Source organism: Otolemur garnettii, unplaced genomic scaffold (assembly GCF_000181295.1).
Source record: "Otolemur garnettii isolate 467f Iridium unplaced genomic scaffold, OtoGar3 scaffold00019, whole genome shotgun sequence".
NCBI classification, from domain to species: domain Eukaryota; kingdom Metazoa; phylum Chordata; class Mammalia; order Primates; family Galagidae; genus Otolemur; species Otolemur garnettii.
In genome coordinates, this window is record NW_003852414.1 from 24,345,085 (window position 1) to 24,369,380 (window position 24,296).

Consider the following 24,296-nt stretch of genomic DNA (forward strand, 5'->3'; position numbering starts at 1 on the left):
CCCCCATCTGTCCTGTGCCCCCGATTGCGAGCAGCCTCTCCCCCATCTGTCCTGTTTCCCTGCAATGCTCCTCCCTCACCACAGAGCTCTCACTTCACAGGTTTCCGTACACATCCCTCACCTGCCCTCACAGTGCAGGAGTCATGTCCGACGTTTTCACAGTGACCTTGCTAGTGCCCAGATGCCTCCCACACATGCAGCAGGTGCCCACACCCTCTACATGACAGCTCTCTGCCACTGAAGTGGAAAACCATAGGCCGCAGCCACTCTCACACTGAGAGGACTGGAAGGACAAGACTTCACCACCACCCTTACAGCTGGCAGGAAGTGAGAAATGGAGGAAGCAGATCCTAACGTTCCCCAGAAAACACAGCCAGGTAGGAATAAAGGAGACCCTCAGGGAGGACTTCACCCAGGGCTTCAGTGCCTGTGAACGTAAACACTGCCTCCGTGACGCCTCAAGACCTTGCACGAAGCGCTGTTCTTCCCCTCAGAGGGACCACATCGGATGTCCCCTCCCCTCCGTCCTGCACAGAAGGGGCCTGAGCTCAAGCAGGGTGAGCCCCACAGGCATCCAATGTGTGATGTCATCACAGGGTCCCTGTCCTCCCCCTGGGCGTTACCTATTGCTGATGTTAATCCCCTTCTCCCGCATGGCGTAGAGCAGCACGGCTATGCAGTACAACGTCTCGGTGACATCAGGCATGGTCACCGTGGAGCTCGGTCTCCTGAGGCAGAAGAGCAGCTGCTGGATGTCGTTCACGCTGCTGGAGAGGAGGACCACGGCCGTCACCAGGGCCCAGACATTGACGCCCTGCAAGCAGGTGCACAGGAGGGAGGAAGACCCAGGCAGGCTGGGGTTAACACAAACCCCAAGAGAAAGCAGCGGGTGGTGAGCGTGGGGTCCAGCTGCCACCTACGGAGTGAACTGAGCTGGACTTCCCAAATGACATGGGGAACGGCAGGGCCTCTCCTTTTGCCCTGGACTCTTTTCTTCTTACTCTTTCTAGACCTGGAAGCTTGGTTTTCTCTAACTGAACAAGATTATAAATGCTGTCAATGATGGAATGGCGGTCTTATACAAAATCCTGTCACTCAAAGTGTTCAGGGGTGGCCTTCTTTCACGAATATTTCAGAAAAGACTCCTCAACACAATGGGAAATTGGATTTGTGTGTGTGTGAGACAGACTCTCATTCTGTCACCCTTGGTCGAGTGCTGTGGCGTGAGAGCTCACAGCAACCTCTTTAAACTCTTGGGCTTGAGTGATCCTCTTGCCTCAGCCTCCCAAGTAGCTGGCACTACAGGTGCTCACCAAGACACTGGTTAGTTTCTGTATTTTCAGCAGAGATCGGGTCTCACTCTTGCTCAGGCTAGCTGGATTAATTTATTAAAAATTCCTTGTAAACCTAGTGATACATAATTATATGACCTTTTATTTCTTCTATTTCTCCAGTGATAAGATCAATGTTTTCAAGTGTTCAGAGATTAAAGATTTTGAACATGAACATAAAACAGTCCCCAGCAGGGTGAGTCATCGGTACACTCTCCTCCCACAGCCTCCGCACCTACCCCCGCGGCCGCGTAGAGGTCGGGCAGCTGGTGCCGCACACAGGCCTCCGCCTCGGGCAGCAGGGCATGGTCCCTCAGACTCCACAGCACCCGCTCGGGATCGACACTGGGGGAGCACTTGGTGGTGGCCGTGTATCTGTAAAACATTCACGGAGAGTCCGTGAGAAGGGTGAGCTCGAGCACCACCTGTCTCCTTACGCAGAGGAGCAGCAGCTCACCGTATGAGGTTCAGCACACACAAGTCCGACTCCTTCTCTATGCCGTAGGTCAACAGGATACCGTCCACTTTGCTGACAGCTTGCTCTTCGTTCATCAGGTATCGATGATACAGCTTTTTCCAAGGAATGAACTATATGGGTTAAGAAACCCAAAAGAACATGCAGGCAATGGCTTTAGAAAGCCGACTGAGCCACACACACGTGGGTGACATTCTAACAACTGAAAAGCTTGCCGGTCAGGTAGAAATACTACACAGATTTTGGTTGGAAACCAGGGAACTGGGTCTTGGTCCTGGTTCTAACACTAACTGTTAAAGAATTTACAGAAAGCTGGAGCTTCGGTGTATCTTTCTGAAACACCAGGACACGTGGCTCAGAATTTCAATGACAATAAAATAGTATGAGAGCTGTGGCTACACTAACATCAGACAAAACAGCCTCTTAAGTCAAACACTGTTCCAAGAGATAAAGAAGGATGATAAATAATCTCAATTCACCAACAAGATGTAACAATCATCAAACATCTGCACCAAGTATCAGAGCTCCTAAATACAGGAAGCAAATCTCAGAACTGAAGGGAGAAGCAGCACAACTGCAGTAGGGGACTTGAGCACCCCAATATCAATAGTGGAGAGAACAAGCAGACGGAGACACGAGCAAACGCAAGACTTGAAGAGGAGAGACTCACTGGACCCCGCGGACACACACAGAGTGCCCCACCCACAACAGCAGAAGGGACATTCTTTCCAGTGTCCAAACTGTCTCCAGGAGAGATCATGTTAGGCCACAAAGCAAGGCTTATAAAATTAAAAAGACCAGAGTTATACAAAGCGTCTTTCCCAATCACTAAGGAATGAGACTAGAAATTAATAGCAAATGGAAAACTGGAAAATCCACAGAGACATGGAAACTTAACACACTCTTATGATAGAATAGCCAATGGGTCAAAGAAAAAAAAATTACACAGAAAATTAGAAAAGACTCTGAGACAAATGAAAATGCAAACACCACAGGCCCAAACTCCGGGGGTGCAGGGCGCAGTGCTCAGAGGGAGTGTGGAGCTGTCCCGCTCACAGTGAAGAGAAGCTCTGAAACCAGCACCCCAACTGCTACCTCGGGAAACGAGGAAAAGAAGAACAAATTTAGTCAGAGTTAGCAGAAGAAAGGAAACAGTCAAGGTTAGAGCAGAAATAAATCAAACCTAGAATAAAAGACAGGGGAAAAAAATTAATAAAGCCAAGAGTTGTTTTAAAAAATAAAATCTGGCTTGGTGCCCATAGCTCAGCAGTTAGGGCACTGACCACATACACAGGGGCTGGTGGGTTCGAACCCAGCCTAGGCCTGCCAAACAGCGACAACTACAACAACAACAAAAAAAGAGCTGGGCGTTGGGGCAGGCTCCTGTAGTCCCAGTTACTTGGGAGGCTGAGGCAAGAGGATCACTCTAAGCCCAAGAGTTTGAGGTTGCTTTGAGCTGTGACACCACAGCACTCTACCAAGGGCAACATAGTGAGACTCTGTCTCAAAAATAAAATAAAATAAAATTTTAAAAAATCAATAAACTGGCTCGACACCTGTGGCTCAAGTGGCTAATGCACCAGCCACATACACCTAAGGTGGTGGGTTCGAATCCAGCCTGAACCCGCCAAACAACAATGACCGCTGCAACCAAAAAATAGCCAGGCGTTGTGGCGGGCACCTGTGGTCCCAGCTGCTTGGGAGGCTGAGGCAGGAGACTAACTGGAGCCCAGAAGTTGGAGGTTGCTGTGAGCTGTGATGCCACTCTACCCAGGGTGACAGCCTAAGGCTCTTTCTTCAAAAAAAAAAAAAAAATCAATAAACCCTTACAAGACTAAGAAAAAGAGAGAGTAGACTCAAATAACTAAAGTCAGAAATAAAAGAAGGGATGCTACAACTAATGCCATAGAAATAAAAGGACTATAAGAGAATATTATGGGCTCCACACCTGTAGCTCAGTGGCTGGAGCACCGGCCACGTACACCAGAGCTGGCGGGTTCAAATCCAGGCAGGGCCTGCCAAGCAACAATGACAACTACAACCAAAAAATAGCTGGGCATTGTGGCAGGAGCTTGTAGTCCCAGCTACTTGGGAGGCTGAGGCAAGATAATCGCTTAAGCCCAAGTGTTTGCGGTTGCTGTGAGCTGTGACGCCACAGCACTCTACCCAGGGAGACCTAGTGAGACTGTCTAAAAAAAGAGAGAGAATATTATGAACAGACTGGATAACATGGACAAAACGGATAAATTCCTAGAAACACAACTACTAATACTGAATAATGAAGAAAGAAAATCTGAACAGACCAATGATGAGTAAGTAAGGAGAATGGATCAGTAACCAGAAACCTCCCAACAAAGACAAGCAGGAGACCAGATGGCTTCGCTGGGGAATCCAGCTGAACATCAACTATGGGGAAATTAGCAGCAACACCCTTCGCACTCTCCCACAGCAGTGAGGAGGGAACACTTCCACACTCACCCAAACCAGACAAAGATGTTACCAGTAGAGAACACAGCGCTACGACAGATTCCTGAAGATACAGATGCCTCGTCCTCAGTAATGACAGAAACAGCACTGTCCTAGTGTCAGAGCCGTTAAGCACAGGCTGGGACACAGTCTCAAAGACCTGCTCAAAGCAGAATGGAGAAAATCCTCACTTACTCCCTTCTGTGACCATTCAATTCACACTGGACAGAGCTCCCAGGAGAGAGCACAGCTCAGAGGCAGAAATACGGGGTCACAAATCAGGTTCACATGAAAAGGCAGAAAGACATTTCTCAGACTCGAGGAGGCAGGACCCAACCACAGAACAGGGTTCAGCTTTTGTGCTGAGAAGAGAACTGTATAACATAAAGTCTTGAGATGTCCATCTTGCACTCTGCCCCTAAGTTTTCAAGCTTCAACACAGCTGAAGGGAGATTCTCTGACTTATGCCCAGGGGCTCGTCTAAGGGATACTTAGGCTATGCAAAGCGTTCCCCGAGTGGGCAGGTTCACCTGAGAATCTGGACCTGGGACAGAAAGGAGCACAGTGGACAATGAGGGCAGGGCAGGGAGCCAGAGTAGTGATGAAAGGCAACGCTCACTTATTAATCACCCACTGTGTGTGAAAATCATAAGCACCAGGGAGAATGCAAAAGCAGACGGACAGCCAGCCTGAAGAAGCAGGACAAGCAGCTGAAATCCCTGGGCTCTGCCAAGGGGCTGGCTGTTTAAAGCAGGAGAACTGCAGTGAAGTGCATGGTAAGCCCTGTGCTGGGGGGATGAGCTGCTGCAGAAGAGACCAGACTACGGCTGACAGGGTAAGAGGGGAAGGAGGAAAGGTCACACGGGGTAAGCCTGGAAGAATAGGGCAGGTGTCCCCGAGATGAGGGGCCCTCTGGGTGTGAGTGGGGACTAGCGCAATCCATGGGTGAGGCGGGACACAGGGAGGAAGTGCTGACACAGTGAGCAGGGACACAGGGAGGAAGTGCTGACACAAGTGAGCAGGCCCATGTGACGGGTGGCTTGACATGGCAGCCATGGTCTCTAAGCAGTGTGGACACCACTCTTAGGGCAAGGGGAAGCTGCCATCCCAAGGAGACCCTGGTCAGGGCTGATCGGCTGAGGTGCTGGGGCGCCCTTGGCTCTGGCACTTCACTCACCAGCGGGTCGCGGACGATCTCCCTCCAGAGGCGGCACACCAAGCTCAGGTTCCAGTAGAGGTCCTCCACGGGCAGGAAGGCGAAGACATGCCTCAGGACTTCGCTGGGCAGGCTGCAAATGTGGCTTGGAGCCTCCAGGCAGGGCGAGGTCCCCAGAAGCCCATAGTATGAGTCAGGAATGGGGTCAGGACCAATGTCCCCTATGTCAAGGTCAGTTTCTCCAGACTCCATGGAGAGCCGTGAGCAGTCCTCTGCTCCCCACCGGGCTTCCCTTGGCCTCGGACAAGGCACGGACAGATGATGCCGCGGGGTTTTCTTAGAAACTCCATCCCACCGGCTAGTCCCTGAGGCCTGATTACTCTCTTCCTCAAGGGAGAGAGACCGCTTGGTGGGCAGGGGAGGCCGCGATGTGCCTGACCTGGCTTCTCCATCATGCTCCTGAGGCAGGGCACAACTGCTCTCTGCAGCAAAGATCATGTTGCCCTCAGAGTCCTGACAGCCGTCCTGGCCAACAGAACTGCTTTTGGCCATGTCATTGGTGCATAGCTGCTGGCCAGCTAGGAAGAGCTCAGGGTTTTGTCTCTGCCATCCTTGAGCTGACAAGAGAACACAAACAGAAGACACAGAAGTGGACAATGGGCTCGGCGCCTGGAGCTCAAGCAGCTAAGGCATATACCAGAGCTGGCAGGTTCGAATCCGGCCCAGGACCTGCCAAACAACAATGACAACTACAACCAAAAAATAGCCACGCATTGTAATGGGTGCCTGTAGTCCCAGCTACTTGGGAGGCTGAGATAAGAGAATCGCTTAAGCCCAGGAGTTTGAGGTTGCTGTGAGCTGTGATGCCACGGCACTCTACCAGGGCAACAACTTGAGGCTCTGTCTCAAAAAAAAAAAAAAAGAAGTGGACAATTACATGCTGCTGCCCACCCCAGTCAAACTATTTTTTTTTTGAGATAGAGTCTCACTATGTCACCCACAGTAGAGTGCCATGGTGTCACAGCTCACTCAAACTCTTGGACTCAAGCAATCCTCTTACCTCAGCCTCCCAAGCAGCTGGAACTATAGGCACCCATCACAAGGCTCGGCTGTTCTTCTGTTTTTAGCAAAGAAAGAAATCTGACTCTTGCTCTTTAGCAAAGACAGATCTACACACTTGCTGAACAAGTATGTAGCAGAGACTAGGCACCACTCTAATGAGCCACTATGCTTGGCCACGGCAAAGTAATTTTTAATTATTCATGTTAATGGAGAAAAGAGACACAAATATATTTACGGGCCAGTTGATTATATAAATAGCCAACCCCAAAATATTTACACTTGGCTCTGTCGTGTAATCAGACATACAGCTGCAGAGACTGAGGCCCGTCGCTGGCCCACAGCGCACCCTGAAATGCTCACAAGTACCGAGTAATGCGCTGCCCATGCAACACCTGAACGGTCAAAAAGGACACAACCACTCCTGCCTGCTCTCACTATGCACAGCCCCCTGCCCCTCCAACAACAGGACGTCTAAGTGTGCCTATGGAGAAAGGACCACGGCTTGAGTTTCTAGGATTCGGAAAACCCGCTCCTCCTCTAACAAAGTTAAACCCCATTTCCTCCTGTAAAGCTGATGTTTTAAGGTATTTTTAATAAAAGGGAAGATTCAGAATTCTAAGTAATACTAATATCTGCTATACATTTATTCAACCAGCATTTACTATGATAGAGCAACAAATATAAAGAGAGAAACAGCGTGTCCCTGACCTCACAGCCCTCTCAGGTGCACAGGGAACCCACAATGGGGCCTTCACACATCACCACGGCATTTTCAAACTGCTAAAAATTATTTTTAAATGCCAGTGAGATATTTAAACATCTTATCAATATATAACAACATACATGTTTCTTTTCTAAATGACTATAGCCAAAATTCTCACTCTGGAAAATAAGAGAATGGAGGAACACCAGGTTCAGTCTTTAATAGACTTAATGAAACTGAAACTAGTATTTTTTCTATATTAGAGAAAATAAAACAATTATAACCACTTCTGGGGAAATTTAATAGAAACCTAGAGTTTCGAAGTCAGTATGGCCAGGGCTAATTCTGGCATTTCCTAATTCTCAAACCCAGCCCCCCCCCCCCAGCTGTTCAGAGGCAGGCTCACAAGTCCTTGTCAGGAAGAACTTAAGCACCGAGGCAGCTCTGGCTTACACACACACAAACTAAATTCCAGACAGTACATAACTACGTTTGGCACTGCCTCCTACTATCGGCTGTGGCAGTTCTCTAAAGTGACAAACACATATAATATCTAAAGACTAGTTACTATGTGAGTTGGACTCTGAAATTACACACAGGCACCTCAGAGGGCAATAAGGCAAGCCAGATTATAACATCATGTACTAAGTAAACTAGGAATTCACTTGGCACGTAAAGGGGGAATAAGAAAAACAAACTGCTAGGTGCCGACGAGCACTGCATGGTGACAACAAGTGCAAGCCTGAGTCCCTCACAGCACCGGGGGGCCTGAGAATGGGTGTGACATGATGGACAACAACCACGTCCAGCAAGAGCATCTTAACAACAAGTCTCAGCTGATGTGGAAGAAAGGAACCCTGCAGTCCAGGAGAAGGGTCACTGCAGTGGTCTGGGTGCAACAAGGTGACAAACAGCTAAGAAAAATAATCACGTGCGGACCTAGTGAGGAACTGGAAAAAATGCCAATGAGGACGCCGATTACCCCACGCCTGGGACTGGGACAACGGTGAGACTGGCCCAGGTCTTCTATCACTTTGTAATTACACAAGCTAACAGGGTTCATTCTATCACATTTTCCTGGGCTTTTACCAACCACCATGACTAGATGGAATTTTCATGGAAAACTCACGATTACTGAGAACGTGTCAACGCACTGCACCAGGACTATGAAATCACAGCAGCAACACTGACACTTAAACTGGGGGATATTCAATGGCCGCATGCACCACAGATTTTCAAACACAAGATCCTTTTTGGAAGACGTACCCCTGCTCCCTCTCCTCGTTCTGGGTTTAGGATAGAGTCCATGGTTCGGGTCTCTGCTTGTCCATCTTCGACCAAAAGGCTGGGCCACAGACAAATGACTCGGAGCCAGATGCTGGCAGTCGACGGCTGTAAGATGCTTCCGCTTAAACAGTCTCACTGTTGGGTACCGATGGGAAGAAAGGGATACTCATTAGTTAACACCAATTCTACAAGCCAGGGAATTACCCTCAATTTTCTGTATCAATGTAACCGATGATTCTGTGGATCACCCAGCCAGCCCCTTGCCTCTCCCCTATAAATCCACCAACTTTTAGTCATTTTACTATTTCCTGACATTTCTGCCTTAGAACTTAAGAATCCCAAAATGACATTCTAAGATCATAAAATGACTTTTTTTTTATGTCTTTTAGAAGTCTTGATCATGAAATGCTGGTTCGAAAATAAGCTGGCACTAGTGGAGAAAGGGTGATTTGCCATCTTTTCCTTGGCTTTGTTCAGACCATTTATGTTCCTACAATAACCACGCATATTTAAGAACTACAGCTTTAAAAAATTAATAATTTGTATAACTTTTGTCAAATGATAAAGGTTTTATCTTAAATTAGTAAAAAACACACAAAAGAGTTGGCACTCATCCCCTATACACACTGGCCTCTCCAAGTCTCCGAAGCGACATGCAGTGATATGGAAACGGGCCATAAATGCTTCGCAAGGAGGACCACGTTGTCCCAGGCTCCCAGCCCCCAGTGTCCCAGTAGCAAGAACTGACTTGAAAGGGTTACAAGTAAACCCTCCACCTCACACATGGAAGAGGATCAAATGGCTTCTAGGACCTTCAGAGAAGGAATTTCATATCCTCTCTTAGCAATATATTGTAATAACAATTGTGCCCAGCATTATGTTTCAAGAGTACTAAAATGTTTAATTAGTTTACTTTTTAAAATTTTTGCAGACAGGGTCTCTATTACTTGGGCTATATACTATATACAGTACAGTGGCATCAGCATAACTCACTACAACCTCAAACTCCTGGGCTCAAGTGACCCTGCTGCTTCAGCCTCAGGAGTAACGACCAGTAGGATGCACCACTACATCCAGCTAATTTTTCTATTTTTTGTAGAGATGGGGGTCCTACAATACTGCTCAGGCTGGTCTCCAACTCATCAGGAGTACATGAGGAAATATACCCCAAATGTCTGTCTAACTATAAACCCTATGCAAAAACACCTATCCACTTCCTCTCTGTAATAAGGCTCATCTGACTAACTTGCATGAAACACTGAAGTATCTCTCAGATTATAAAGATTATCTAACAGCAAGACAGAAAGTACAAAAGCAGCCCAACTGTAGTCAGTTCTGAGCTACTGGAAATACCTTTAAGAAACAACAGCCGGGGCTCAGCACCCATAGCTCAGTGAGTAGGGAGCCAGCCACATATATCGAAGCTGGCAGGTTCTGCCCAAGCCTCCTAAACAACAACAATTGCAACCAAAAAAAAAAAAAAAAAATAGCCAGGTGTTGTGGCAGGCACCTGTAGTCCCAGCTACTCAGGAGGCTGAGGCAAGAGAATCACTTAAACCCAGGAGTTTGAGGTTCTTGTGAGCTGTGATGCCACGGCACTCTACTGAGGATGACATAGTGAGACTCTGTCTCAAAAAAAGGAAGAAAAAGAATTAACAGCTGGGCACGGTGGCTCATGCCTGTAATCCTAGCTAACACTCTGGGAGGCCAAGGCGGGGTGGACTGCCTAAGCTCACAAGTTCAAGACCAGCATGAGCTAGAGTGAGACCCCATTTCTAAAAATAGCAAGGCATGTGGCGGGCGCCTGTAGTCCCAGCTACTTGGGAGGCTAAGACAAGAGAATCACTTGAGCCCATGAGTCTGAGGTTGCTTTGAGTCATGATGCCACAGCATGCTACCAAGGGTGACAAAGTAAGACTCTGCTGTATCTCAAAAAAAAAAAAAAAAGAAAGAAAGAAAGAAAGAAAGAAAAGAAAAAATAATAATAATAAGTAACATGTCTCCACTACTTACCATGAATGGAAATCCAATAGCTCCCCCCGCCACTGTAATGATTCTGTAATGCTGGGAGCTAGTTTCTCTAAACTCTAACAGCCTTAGTCACGCAGAGGCAAAATATGGGTGTAAAGTTCTTCTATGTTAAAAAATAAATTTGAGGGGCAGCACCTATGCTCAAAGGGGTAAGGCACCCATCCCATATGCCAGAGGTGCCAGGTTTAAACCCAGCCCTGGCAAAAAAAAAAAAACAAAAAACCGCTAAATAAATAAATAAATAAATTTGAGGGCAGCACTAGTGGCTCAAAGGAGTAAGGCGCAGGCCCCATATGTCCGAGGTGGTAGGTTCAAACCCAGCCCCAGTCAAGAACTGCAAATAAATAAATATGAATTTTTTCTATATTAAAGAAAACATAAACTTAAAGTCTGATTCTTCTCTTTTAAAAAATAAGACATAAGGTCAGGCGCTGTGGCTCAACTGGTAATCCTACAATACTAGGGGGAACTGAGTACTCTGGGAAGCTGAGGTGTGAGCATTGCTTGAGCTCAGGAGTTCAAGATCAGCCTGAGTAAGAGTGAGACCCTGTCTTAATAAGAATAGAAAACTAGAGCGGCGCCTGTGGCTCAGTGAGTAGGGCGCCAGCCCAACATACTGAGGGTGGCAGGTTAAAGCCCAGCCCTGGCCAAACTGCAACAAAAATTAGCCAGGCATTGTGGCGGGTGGCTGTGGTCCCAGCTACTCGGGAGGCTGAGGCAGAAGAATCACCTAAGCCCGGGAATTGGAGGTTGCTGTGAGCTGTATGATGCCATGGCACTCTATCGAGGGCGACAAAGTGAAACTCTATCTCTACAAAAAAAAAAAATCGAAAACTAGCAAGGCATAGTGGTGGGCACCTAGCCCCAGATAGTTGGGAGGCTAAGGCGGGAGGCTAAGGCAGGAGAATCAATTGCTTGAGCCCAAGAGTTTGAGGTTGCTGTGAGCTGTAATGATGCCATAGCACTCTATGTAGGGTGACAGAGTAAGGCTCTGTCACAAGAAAAAAAAAATTTTTTTTGAAGACATTAGGTCAGGCACAATGGCTCACACCTATAATCCCAGCACACTGGGAGACCGAGGCATGAGGATCATGAAGGACCTTGAGTTCAAAATCAATTTGGGCAACATAACAAAACCCTGTCTCTAAAAAAACTTAAAAAAAAATTCGCCGGGCACAGTGGTGGGTGCCTGTTTAGTTCTAGCTACTCGGGAGGCTGAGGCAGGAGAATTGCTTGAGCTCTGGAAAATTAGGCTGCAGAGAACTCAGCAAGCTATGATCATGCCACTGCACCCCCACCTTGCATAACAGAGCAAGACTCTGTCTCTAAAATTAAATTAAAATTTCAGAAATGGAAAATAAGACATAACATTTTATTTTTCCATTTAAAACCTTTCATATTACAAATATAACTCAATTATTATTTTGCATAAATGGGGACCTCTGGTCATACCAGCAAAAGAGATAATGTGAAGCTACTATAGGTCGTGCAGAACACGCAAATCCTCAGTTAGGTGTGCACACACACTTGGCTCACACAGGAGCAAGACAGCAGACCGACAGCGGCTTCGCTCCCTCTTCACATCTCCCCAGTCACTTCAGCTGGCAAGTACAAACTCCACAATTAGAACTGGAGATGTTAGAGAGAAGTTACCAACGGAGAATGTCTCACTTAAACAGGAGGTAGACGTCTATCGCCAAACGGGCCTGGAGAAGACGACTTCCGTGAATAAAATCACCAAGGAGCAAGATCAGCATGGAGCCCTCGAGTTATGCGATCCAGGATCTCCAGCCGGCCGCAGGCTGCTTGACTGACTGGTGGTCAGGTCACAGAAGGCATCTGAAAGCAAATACAGACACACATCACAGTGAAAACACCATGCTCAGCTAACGGCTCTGATGCTCTTAAGATCCTAATCTAAGATCTGCTCCTAAATTTGGAAATCGTTACACAAAAACAGCTGTCAGGTTTGTGTGGAAGAGTAACTGACATGTACAGGATGAACCTAGAAGCTTTTTCTGCCAAGTACGTAAGAAAGGCTTTACCCCCAGCCTCCCCCAGCCAATGGACTACAGGTAGCGGTGCCCTGGTTAGAAAACCAAAGCACTGATAATGACCACCAACTTGATGTCTTAAATCACACGCCTAGGAGTCAGACGGACGATAAGTGCGCTCCAGAATAAGGAACTAGGCCACCGCAATCATAGCTACACCCTGCGCACACAGCACAGGGCCTGCCACATAGTACATGGTGTAGACTGAACACTTGTGTCCCCCAAAATTCATGATAAAATGTTCACCACCACCCCCACAAAGTAGATATTAGAAGGTGGAGATTTGGGGAGGTGATTAGGTCATGAGGGTAGAGTCCCCTGCATGGAATCAGTGCCCTTAGACAAGAGGCCCCAGAGAGCTCTGTCACCCCTCCTGCCACACCAGGACACAGAAAAGGCAGCACTTATGAGCCAAGAGGTGGGCTCCCAGCAAATGTGGATGCTGCCAGCACCTTGGTACTGGACTTCCAGCCTCCAGAACTGTGAGACAGGATGTCTGTTATCTGTAAGCTACCTAGTTAGGGTACTTTGTTACAGCAGCCCACGTACCCTAAGACAGCTCAGATTCCATGAATGCTGAATGAGTAAGTAAGGCTCACAAGGACAGCAGGAGGAAGTGTCAGGCTGTGAGGGGCAGGAGCCTGTGCCCCGGATGACCAGGACCGCACGGCAGGTCTGCTCTCACATGGAACTCGGGAAGGGCAGACCCAAAGGGGAACGTCCCCAAAGGGGCCACACCAGACAGATGAGAACATCAAAAGGTGGCTCCCGCCTATAATCCCAGCAGTCTGGGAGGGAGTGGACCACTTGAGCTCAGGAGTTTAAGAGCAGCCCGAGCAAGAATGAGACCCCTATCTCTACTGAAAATAGAAAAAGTAACCAGGCGCAGTCGTGTGCACCCACAATCCCAGCTACTCAGGAGGCTGAGGCAGGAGGATCCCTTGAGTCCCGCAGCTGAAGGTTACAGAACTATGACTGGCCACTGCACTCCAACTGGGAAACAGAGCAATACTCTGTCTCCACAAAAAAAAAAAAAATTCAGCCCCAAAGAAACTGTTTTGAAAAAGTAGGTAACATGCATAGAATAGACTTTTCTTTAAGTGTTTATTTCACAATATAGGCCTAAATCTAAAATGCTTTTTGAAAAGATTAAATGTTTGCAGAAATCTAACAAGAGCACAGGAGTGAAAGGAAAAGCTAATGGGAGTGTTGGAGCATAATGTTCTGCCTCCAGAGAGTTCTGGTATATTCCAGGGTGTTCTGGAAGAAGCTAAGGTTAAGAATGGCAGAGGGGGGCTTCAACTGGGAGAGCTGGCTTTTATATGCTAACGTAAGCTGTCTATGTTACACACCTGGACAGGGCTACCTGAGCCACGGTGTGGCTGGGAGGCAGAGCTGGAGCTTTTATTAGATTTATACATCAAAAATAACTTTTCTGGCTCGGTGCCTGTGGCTCAAGTGGCTAAGGCGCCAGCCACATACATCTAAGGTGGCGGGTTCAAATCCAACCTGGGACTGCCAAACAACAATGACGGCTGCAACCAAAAAATAGCCAGGCGTTGTGGCGGGCGCCTGTGGTCCCAGCTGCTTGGGAGGCTGAGGCAGAAGACTTGCTTGAGCCCAGGCGTTGGACGTTGCTGTGAGCTGTGATGCCACGACACTCTACCCAGGGGGATAGCTTGAGGCTCTGTTTCAAAAAAAAAAACAAAAAAACAAAAAAAACAAACTTTTCTAACTTGACCTAGAGTCAGGGAAACTGAATTTTAGGTCTCCAAGAGATAAGGGCAGTGATGCACTGAACTGGGAGCCAGGAGCCCTGTGTCTACCTCGTCAGAGTGACCTGAGTCACTAAATGTCCCCTTAAAGCCCACAGGGTTATGGGATGCACTGGGCCGCCTACACCTACCAGGTGTACTCAGCACCAAAGCCCTGATCAATCCCTGACCTATAAAAATGAGGACTGTTAATAACCTACCACCCAAATGCATAGAATGAGACAATGTTAAGTACTCATGACACCCAGGCTGAGGGTGACACCACCTATCTCTATGCCTGCATCAATACCAAGCAATGGAAATGTCAGAATTATGCGACTATCACATCAATCTGAGTATCTCCTAAAAGCAACATTAGTTTTATTTTAATAGCATTAATGTTCTTGCTAAAAGGTTTTCTCCAAAAAAACCCCCACTACACTGAAATTCTAATTGCACTTATTAATATGCCTTTTTAAAAAGAAAGCAGTTCAAACTTCACTTTATCAAAGTAAAGATACTCAAATGCAACATCTTCCACAAAACCTCCCCTCCCTGAGTCGCCCGATCCTGACTGCATTCCTCCCTCTGCACAGGGCACTTACTGTCAAAAGCTGCATGTGACTCTTCAGGGAGCAAAGTAAACACTGTGACGTGAGGGAGGAACACACACTAAGGGCAGCTTTGTCCAGACCAGGTTCCTGTGTAAGCAGAGACTGGAATCGCTAATGGGGCTGCCAAACCGTAGAGATGTGCCAACAGACCCTCCACACCAAGTCGGGCATTTGTGCCCCTCTCTGAAACACTCCTCCACAGTGACTAACACGAATGCACCACAGCACTCAGGTGTTAGGCCCGTGAGACACGAGAATGCACAAAACCATTTTGCCAAAATAGAATGCTGCCCGGGCTCAAGTGAGGCACTCACACACCACCTTTTCTGTGACAGCTGTCTTTGGGTGTGACTCCTCTATGCCCCTCACCCCAGCGGGCCCCCTCCCAGAACCCACGTCTTTCTGATAAGCCTCAGCTCTCAGCCCCTGATCAGCAGACTGGCACCTCAGGTTCCTGGGCCTCACTGACTCCAAGGTGGTCAATGCCCAGAGCGCGGCCCTTCACCAATCCCCAAGTCTCCTTACCCTGACATCAGCCTCTCCCATCCTAGCTCGCTCTGGCCCACTCCACTCCCTCGCCAGGTCCCCTGGTGGAGATCAGAGCAGTCCCTGGACTACAGCCCTCATTAAAACTCCACTATTGGGCACTAAAAGACGGGGGCATGTCTCCCAAACGCATTCCCTAGACCACTCAGCACGACACTTCACAAAAAACAGGGGTTCAGTCGCTTGGAGAAGTACATGGCTGTGATCCTTCCATTAGGCTTTCATTTCCCTGGCTTCACTTTTTTAATCTTCTTTACTGAAAAACGACCTTCAAAACAAGTCAGAGAAAGTGAACCTGAGTGCTTTTCCCAGAGCACACAACCAGCCTCCACCGCCCCATCCTGTGCGCACCTGCACACACCCCGAGACCAAGCACTAGCCCAGAGGCTGTGAGTAAAGGCAGTGCCTGCCTCTTGCAGGCCCTTCCTCTACCCCTCTCATCTTCTAGTTAAGTAGGAGCTGATTCTCAGGACATTGCTAAAGCTACGTGTGCAAAATGGACGAACCTGGAGCAGCCTCCATCCTCCAGCCCAGCCTATACACACACACACACTCCAACCACCACCACTCGGCACCTTCACAGACTGTCACAGGATTGAGAAGCAAACTTCTATTTTGAGGTCACTACATATTTGGATCTACAGGGTATCCCAAAAGTTGTCCCTGAAGTCGTCAGAAGCCGTCATACATGGGGAAAATGTGAAATTGCAGCTAAATCTGCCTCTATTTACAAAATAATTCATTACAGAATTTTACAAAAAGATGGCCAACACATGGAAAATATTTTGTAGGGCGGTGCCTGTGGCTCAAAGGAGCCAGGCGCTGGCCCCATATGCCAGAGGTGGCAGGTTCAAATCCAGCCCTGGCCAAAAACTGCAGAAAATATTTTGTAAAATTTTGTAAATAACGTACAGTTAGCTACAATTTCCCATTTTCCCTATGTGTGGTAACAGCGAGGACACCCTGTATTTGTTACTGTAGCACAGCCTACCCTAACCATTCCAAGGTCACTTGAAATTGACCCAAACTATTCCCTTTATTCCCCTTTGCTCATCAGAATTGTTGTTTGGTTTTTTTTTTTTGGCCAGGGCCAGGTTTGCACCCGCCACCTCCAGTACACGGGGGCCAGCACCCTACTCCTTTGAGCCACAAGCACCACCTACTCATCAAAATTCATATCAAAAAAATCCTCTAGAACTCATAGGTGGGACCTAAATGGACAGAATGAAGACAGAGAGTATCTAGAAATCCTGGAAGATCACTAAATATCTGCTTTAAAAAAAAAACTCAAGTTGCCTCTCCAATCCAAAGTACCTGACTAGAGCACACTCACAACAGCTCCTGGATGGAGGGCCACACCAAGCAGCTCTGCTGGTGGATAATTTACAGTCACCCAACCTCCTCATGGGCCCTGGTCACTCTCCCCACCAGGGAAAGGCTTCTGCCTTCTCTGGGGGTGGGCTCTGCAAGATCAGCAGTGGACTCTTGCCTCTGGTATCTCCTGTGGAGGGGACAGAGTGCACGGCAGTGGTGCCCACGTTATAAAGCTTCAGCTGCTCCACCGGCCTGACCGCAGCCTGTGACCTTGACAGCCCACCCTCCAGTTAACTGTGTCCCAGCAATGCAGAAAGGACGCTCTCAAGCCAGGAAGCACCTCCCACCAGTCAAACCGCCCCGTACAGGGAGATACTTGCAACAGTTCCTTGTAGGAGTTTGTATTTAGTGTGTGTCTCATACAAATTGTTCAATATACTTTTATTTACTTTTTTTTTTTGGAGATAGTCTCATTTTGTCACCCTTGGTAGAGTGCTGTAGGATCACAGCTCACAGCAACCTCTAACTCTTGGGCTCAAGTGATCTTCTTGCCTCATCCTCCCAAAGAGCTGGGACTACAGGTGTCCACCACAACATCCGGCTATTTTTCAAGACAAGGTCTCACTCTGGCTCAGGCTGGTCTCAGACTAGTGAGCTCAGGCGATCCACTGGCCTTGACCTCCCAAAAGCTAGAATTACAGGCGTGAGCCACTGTGCCTGGCCATTTTATCTTGTTTTATAACATCACATTAATAACAACTACTTGTACGAGTAACACATCTTCTGTCCTGCACTAAAAGCCCTATGAACTACTTGTACTCTGAAGGAGGACAAGGGCTTACGCCCAGCAATCCTGCTTCCTGAGTAACTCCTAAGCAGGTACCTGCAGCAGCCCTCCTGAAGGGCAGGTCATCTCCCTCGCTTTGAAGCTCTATGCTGATAGCTCCATCCCATAGCTTCTGTAGTTCTTTCTTACATTCTCATGTGATCTTCACAGCAATCCTGCCACCATCAAACTGGGCCTCAGAGAAGACTCACCTGAAGTCACAACAGAGCTCACATGCGATAGTGCTGACACCAGAACTTAGTCTTCTGATTCCCCAAGTCCAGTGAACTTCCTACTGTAACATCCTTTCCTCTATGGCTGGAATTATTTAAAACAGCTTCTAAAAAAGCTCAAGTTTAATTTCTTTATCCCTTTTTCTTTTTTTCCTTTTTTTTTTTTTTGTAGAGACAGAGTGTCACTTTATCACCCTTGGTAGAGTGCTGTGATGTCACACAGCTCATAGCAACCTCCAACTCCTGGGCTTAGGCGATTCTCTTGCCTCAGTCTCCCAAGTAGCTGGAACTACAGGTGCCCACCACAATGCCCAGCTATTTCTTTGTTGCAGTTTGGCCGGGGCTGGGTTTGAACCCAACACCCTTGGTATATGGGGCCGGCTCCCTACACACTGAGCCACAGGTACCACCCTTTATCCCTTTTTCTTATTCAGTGTGAAATACGAAAACAAAAGAAATTTAATAACAATAATAATAGAAAACATTAGAAAAATATCACTAAGTTATATAGACTAAAAATGAAAAAACTGCAAAATATTTTGCCCCCCTCCCGGCCAGGCACAGTGGCTCACGCCTGTAATCCTAGCACTATGGGAGGCCTAAATGGGTAGACTGCTTCAGCTCAGGAGTTCAAGTTGAGCCTGAGCCAGAGCCAGACCCAGTTTCTAAAAATAGCTAGGCATTGTGGCAGGCGCCTATAGACCCAGCTACTCAGGAGGCTAAGGCAAGAGAATTGCTTGAGCCCAAGAGTGTGAGGCTGCTGTGAGCTATGACACCACAGCTATGACAACCACAAGTTGACACTCTGTCTCAAAAAAATAAATAAATAAATAAATATATATATATATTTTTGCCCTCATTAGCTCTAAGAAACAAACACAGCAAGAAAGCATACTACAGCTCTAGCTCATCCTGGGTATGTATGTACTCTCCACTAACAGCCAGGCCCCTCCCAGCTGCCATATCCTGCTTCTCTGCAAACCCAAAAGGCCCAAGTCGGCCGTGTCATTCTCCCCCGGGTCCTCAGACACCCTGAAATACCATCTATTCCCTTGGAGACAGCACTTATTTATGAGAGCAAGCAAGGATGAATAGGGCTTCTCATACTACAGTTCTCACAGGAAAAAAGAAAAACAATACTATTTACTATCTGGAATATATTTTGTATATTTAAAAGACTTTTTAATACAGTCAATTCATTCCATAGTCATTTTTAAGTATCCACTGTGTCCCAGATTCACAGTAACTCCATGAGGGCTTTCTCTTGTGCTATTCTTGGTGCTAAATGCTATTTTAGACACTGACAGTACAAAAATGAATTAGCCCACCCGAAAGGCAGCCACCAAAACAAAACAAATTACTAAACATAAGGCAATATAAATACTGCAGAAATGCATGTGCCAAGTGCCATGGTAGTCAAGACAAGCAGACAGACTTAGGAAAGTTGAAAGAGGCTTTTTATGAACCTTGGAAGATTAATGGGATCCGGTAAGGCAGAAGAAATGATAAAAACACAGAGGCCTGACAACACACTGGTGTGGCAGAAAGTTGGGTTTCCTTAGAAGAGGTTCACTGACAGGGAAATGACAGGAGGCAAGGCTGGAGAAGGAACCCGGAACCACAGACTACAAAGATCCTTAAACAAAACTGGGTGTTTCTGAATCCCAGTCAAGAAAAGAAAAAAAAACTGGACTTGACTGTGCAGACAGTTCTGAGAATTACCCAGTTTTTAAGCATCATCATTATATAATCAAATTTGCACTAAAACAGTGACTCTGGAGGTATGTTGGAGGATAAACAGACACGGAATTGTCGGGAAAACAAATCAAAAAGCCTCCACCTAGGAGAGAGCTGGCCAAGACCTGAGAGCAGCAGAGATTGGGCAGGGAAGGCAGGTGGATACCAAGAAGGGGTCTGTTTTTTTTTTTTTAAGACAAGAGTCTCATTATGTCGCCCTTGGTAGAGTGCTGTGGCGTCACAGCTCACAGCAACCTCAAACTCTTGAGTTTAAACGATTCTCTTGCCTCAGTCTCCCAAGGCAAGAGACTACAGATGCCTGCCACAATGCCCGGCTATTATTTTAATTGTAGTTGTCGTTGTTTAGCAGGCCTGGGCTGGGCTCCCACCGGCAGCCCCAGTGTATGTGGCTGGCACCGTAACCACTGAACGACAGGCGCTGAGTCCCAAGAAGGGTTTTTGAAAGGAGTGGAGAAGAAAGAAGAGAAAGAGTGGGGCAAGGATAACTGACATTTCTGTAGAACACTCAGAGAGATGCTGACGTCATTACCCATGGTAAGGAGTAAAGGAGAAAATGGTTTTGTTTTAATCACTTTTTCCTGGAGTGACAGGGCGGCCTAAAGTTTCAGTTTGGAAATTAATTTTTCTTTTTTGAGCCAGTCTCACTATGTTGCCCTCAGTAGAGTGTCGTGGTATCACAGCTCACAGCAACCTCAAACTCTTGGGTTTAAGTGATTCTCTAGCCTCAGTCTCCCAAGTAGGTGGGACTACAGCTGCCTACCACAATGCCTGGCTATTTTTTTGTTGTAGTTGTCATTGTTCAGCAGACCGGGTTTGAACCTGCCATCCCCTTATGTGGCCAGTGCTCTAATCACTGAGCTATGGCACCGAGCCTGGAAATTAATTTTTTGTTTTGATTTTCAGTTACCTGTAAAACACCAACTTAAGCTCCAGGAGGTACTCTGAAATATGAGACTGTTCTTCAAAAGGTACTGGGATATCAGCTGAAGAGATGAGATTTGAGATGATTAGGTGATAAATTTCTGGGAGGAGGTAATTTCATAGCCAGAAGAGCAAAGACAGAATCCAAATTCAGTTTCCAGATAAAATCAGCCTAGGAAGGATAGAGGGATGTGATAAACAAAAGATGTCAATGGATCTGAAATTAGAATTCTCAGACCAGTAGTTTCACATCCACACTCACAATTCACAAAACATGCCAAATGATCAATGTACAGATGAGTGTGACCAAACCCCCCCATAACCATAAGATAATGAGAAAAAGGAAACACAGCCAGGTAGCAAATCACAATGTCAGTGACAACTACATGGGAAGCTCACAAAAGGCCACATCACAGACTCCAACAAAACTCTGCACAAAACAAACAGGCAACCAGACCAGGAAAACACGAGACCCCAGACACAGCTCTACCTGTCAGCTTACTGTGTAGCTCCCACTCCTCTCCACTGTGCTTTTCCTCCAGAAAAACCACAGGGCTGGGGAACAGATCCATACACATTACCTAGTTATCCAAAGTAAGTACTTAAAGAAGACAAAAGAAGTAGAATTGGATTTAGAACATCAATTAAGGCCTAGCGCAGTGGCTCACGCCTATAATCACTCTGGGAGGCTGAGGCAGATGGGACTCCCTGAGCTCACAAGTTCCAGACCAGCCTGAGCAAGAGCAAGAACCCCATCTCTAAAAGTAGCCGAGCATTGTGATAGGAGCCTGTAGTCCCAGCTACCTGGGAGGCTGAAAGCAAGAGGATCACTTGAGCTCAAGAGTTTGAGGTTGCTGTGAGCTGTGACATTACAGCACTCTACTGAGGGTAACAAAGTGAGACTCCGTCTCAAAAAAAAAAAGAACATCAATTAAGCAACCAATTACCCTGGATTCAAAAATTCCATCCTGTTGTAATCCAGACATCCCAATTATGTTTAAGTAAAGAGGGAAACTACAGATGTAACGCAAAAGAAGCTGTCATTTGGAAGCAGGTTGGGGAGAGTATGAAGCTACCAGATGCCCAACTTCCAGTTTATACTCATTTAAGCACTGTTCCCCATGCTCTGAACTTTTGTCCATTTCAAAGCACTTTTATGCTGTCCTTTTTTTTTTTTGGAATGACAAGAGACAATGGCAAACAATGCTAGAAAAGCTGATATGTGGACCTAGTGCTGTTTCCAGTGACAATCCTTACAAGTTACCTTAATCGAACTGAATCTGCTCACTAGTAAAGTGGGCTACTTTTTATGGGCTCATACCACGGGTCCTTTCTTATTCTACCTCAGCTTCTGCACAGTGTCAGGCACTAGCAGATAGCCAATAGATGCTACCATCCTTCCCTGCAGAAGACTTTACTAACTATACTTCCACGGGAAAATCACTAACTTCATTAGGCCTCAATGTCCCCACCCGTAAAAGCAGAATGCTGCCTTACAGGGTGTGTGGATTAAAGTGCTCTGTAAACCCCAGAGTACGATATAAAATGTAAAGGGCAATTGCTTTTAGGCCTGGCAAACAATAGCGACTCCCACTTCACCCTTGAAGGATAAGAAAACACCAAGAGTTTAAGTGACTAGCATCTAGCAAGGTCGGGTAAGGAGCCCCACATCTACCCTAACTGCTTCCCCCGCCCTTACAACTTGCTGGGATCTCAAGTACCCTCCAAAAGTTCCAGGCCTTCCCACACTTCCTTGGTCTACTAATGTTCAGGTAAGACGGAGGAAGGCTGCAAAAGAAAGGGGGTGCAAAGGGCAGCATAAAATGACTCGCCCAAGGTCAAACACGAGAGCGGGCAGAAAAGCCCGGCTCAGCAGCCGCGGAGGCCGCGTCCCCCGTGCAGCTAGTCCCCCCCTCCTGCAGCCCCCGAGATAAGACCAGCGGCCCGTCCTGGGTCTTGGGGAGCAGCGCGGGGCAGCGCCCGGAACTCGGCGGACACCAGCCTGACCGCACCCTCCGCCTGCCCACGACTGGCCGGGTTCCCCGCGTCACGCTCGGCCCCGCGCCCTGCGGCCCACCCCCCCGCTGGGACCCCAGTGCAGGACCCCGGAAGGCTGAGTTTCCCACGCGGCGGCGCCCCGCCCGCGCTCCCTGCCACGTCTGCGGCCTCACGCACTACTGCGCTCCGCACCCGGGTCCCCGCCGCCACCAGCGTCGCTGGGCCAGCGCCGCCGCGGGCCACCCAGCCCAGCGTCCCCCAGCAGCTAGCTCCGCCTTGCCCCGACCGCGAGCCCGACACGGCTGCCGACTTCCTTCGCGAGCTCCGCCCCACAGTAAGCCCGGGAAGCGCCCGCAGCAGGAACGGATGGACGGACGGATGCCACAGCCAATCGGGACGCAGAATTGGAGGGGCGTGCTGACAGACGGCCCCTGCCACCAATTGGAGCGCGCTATCGGAGGAGGCGCGGCCTCTTCCACCGAGCCACGCCCCAACCGCGTTTCCGCTGGGCTGAGGCGGCTAGGGAAAACTTTCCCAGAGTTCCTCCGAGCTCCCCCGGTGTCCGCCGGGCTACCGAGGCCAAAGGGCGGGGAGGGGCGGCGACCGACCCTGTGAGAAGGGGACTGCGTGAGGAAGTCGTACCTCTGGCGGTCTCGGCCAGGGAAGGGGAGCGGGCACAGGGCGGTCGCGGACCGGCTGTCCCTTCCCCAGTGGGACACAGGGCGCGAGTTGGGCGATGTCGAGCAGCCATCCCACCCTGTTGTTTACAGCCCTAGACCACACCCGTACGGGGGTAGCTCCCGAAATTAGACACGCCTTCTCACTTGGAGATGTCAGCCTAGACTGCCCGGCCACTCCGGAACGTGCCCATGCAGCGCCCTGATCCCCGACTGCCCAGTCCCCAAGTAGAAACCGGACCTGCCCTCGGCTTTTCCCAGCCTGAACTCCGTGTCCCTTCTACCTGCGAGCGGCACTGCCGGCCCGCCGTGGGGATGGCCCCGCCAGAGGACCCGCGGCGGCTCTGCAAGCTGGTGCAGGAGGGCCGACTGTGCGCCCTGCAGGACGAGCTGCGGGCGGCCGGGGGCTGCCCGGAGATGGTCGGGGACACCCTCCTGCACTGCGCCGCCCGCCACGGGCGCAGGGACATCCTGGCCTATCTGACCGAGGCCTGGGGCATGGACATCGAGGCCACCAACCGAGACTATAAGCGGCCTCTACACGAGGCTGCCTCCATGGGCCATCGGGACTGCGTGCTATACCTGCTAGGCCGAGGGGCGGCTGTGGACTGCCTGAAGAAGGCCGACTGGTAGGTTGTGGGATCCAGCAAGACACCTCACCTCCCCATTACATGCAGGTTCGTGGGCATTTCCGTGTACTGTGCACGTCCCCTTTGACACCATGGATTTTCTCTGCTCCTGGTTCTCCCCCTGCAAGGCCTGCTCCATGGCAGGTGGTCCTACCTCCACCTTCCCCTGAGGTGTGGATGACCTGCACTTTACTTTGTTTCTGCCCTTGTGGGTTAACAGGTGCAGGCAGTCACTTCCCTTTTTAAGGCAGGAACCAGGCGACCCTAGCTCAGTCGGCAGGGCGACAGCTACATACACCTAGGGTGGTGGGTTCCAACCTGCCTGGGCCTGCCAAGCAACAGTGACAACTGCAGTCAAAAAGTAGCCGGGCATTGTGGCCAGCACCTGTATTCCCAGCTACTTGGGAGGCTGAGGCAAGAGAAGCGCTTAAGCCCAAGGGTTTGAGGTTGCTGTGAGCTGT

At 48.6% G+C, this 24,296-nt stretch overlaps 2 protein-coding genes across 5 annotated transcripts in view; one reads left to right on the top strand and one right to left on the bottom strand.

Annotated features, from left to right (window-relative positions):
* Positions 1–22,800, bottom strand: part of FBXO18 (F-box protein, helicase, 18) — a 45,433-nt gene extending 22,633 nt beyond the window's left edge. Inside the window, exons 1-7 of one of the 4 annotated variants that reach the window (XM_012803336.1) lie at positions 22,707–22,800; positions 12,183–12,350; positions 8,460–8,615; positions 5,450–6,045; positions 1,789–1,919; positions 1,571–1,706; positions 624–814 (exon numbers count right to left, since the gene is read on the bottom strand). In XM_012803336.1, the coding sequence (XP_012658790.1) occupies positions 624–814; positions 1,571–1,706; positions 1,789–1,919; positions 5,450–6,045; positions 8,460–8,615; position 12,183 (1,211 nt within the window). In that variant the 5' untranslated portion in view covers positions 12,184–12,350; positions 22,707–22,800. Of the gene's footprint in view, positions 1–623; positions 815–1,570; positions 1,707–1,788; positions 1,920–5,449; positions 6,046–8,459; positions 8,625–11,963; positions 12,137–12,182; positions 12,351–20,517; positions 20,625–22,706 lie in introns of those variants that run through there. The other 3 variants (XM_023511394.1, XM_023511395.1, XM_012803337.2) reach the window with 3 other exon arrangements.
* A 352-nt stretch (positions 22,801–23,152) lies between these two features.
* ANKRD16 (ankyrin repeat domain 16) overlaps positions 23,153–24,296 on the top strand; it is a 9,766-nt gene continuing 8,622 nt past the window's right edge. The window contains exon 1 of the mRNA XM_023511328.1: positions 23,153–23,835. Coding sequence (XP_023367096.1) covers positions 23,399–23,835 — 437 coding nt within the window. The 5' untranslated portion in view covers positions 23,153–23,398. The remainder of the gene's footprint in view (positions 23,836–24,296) is intronic.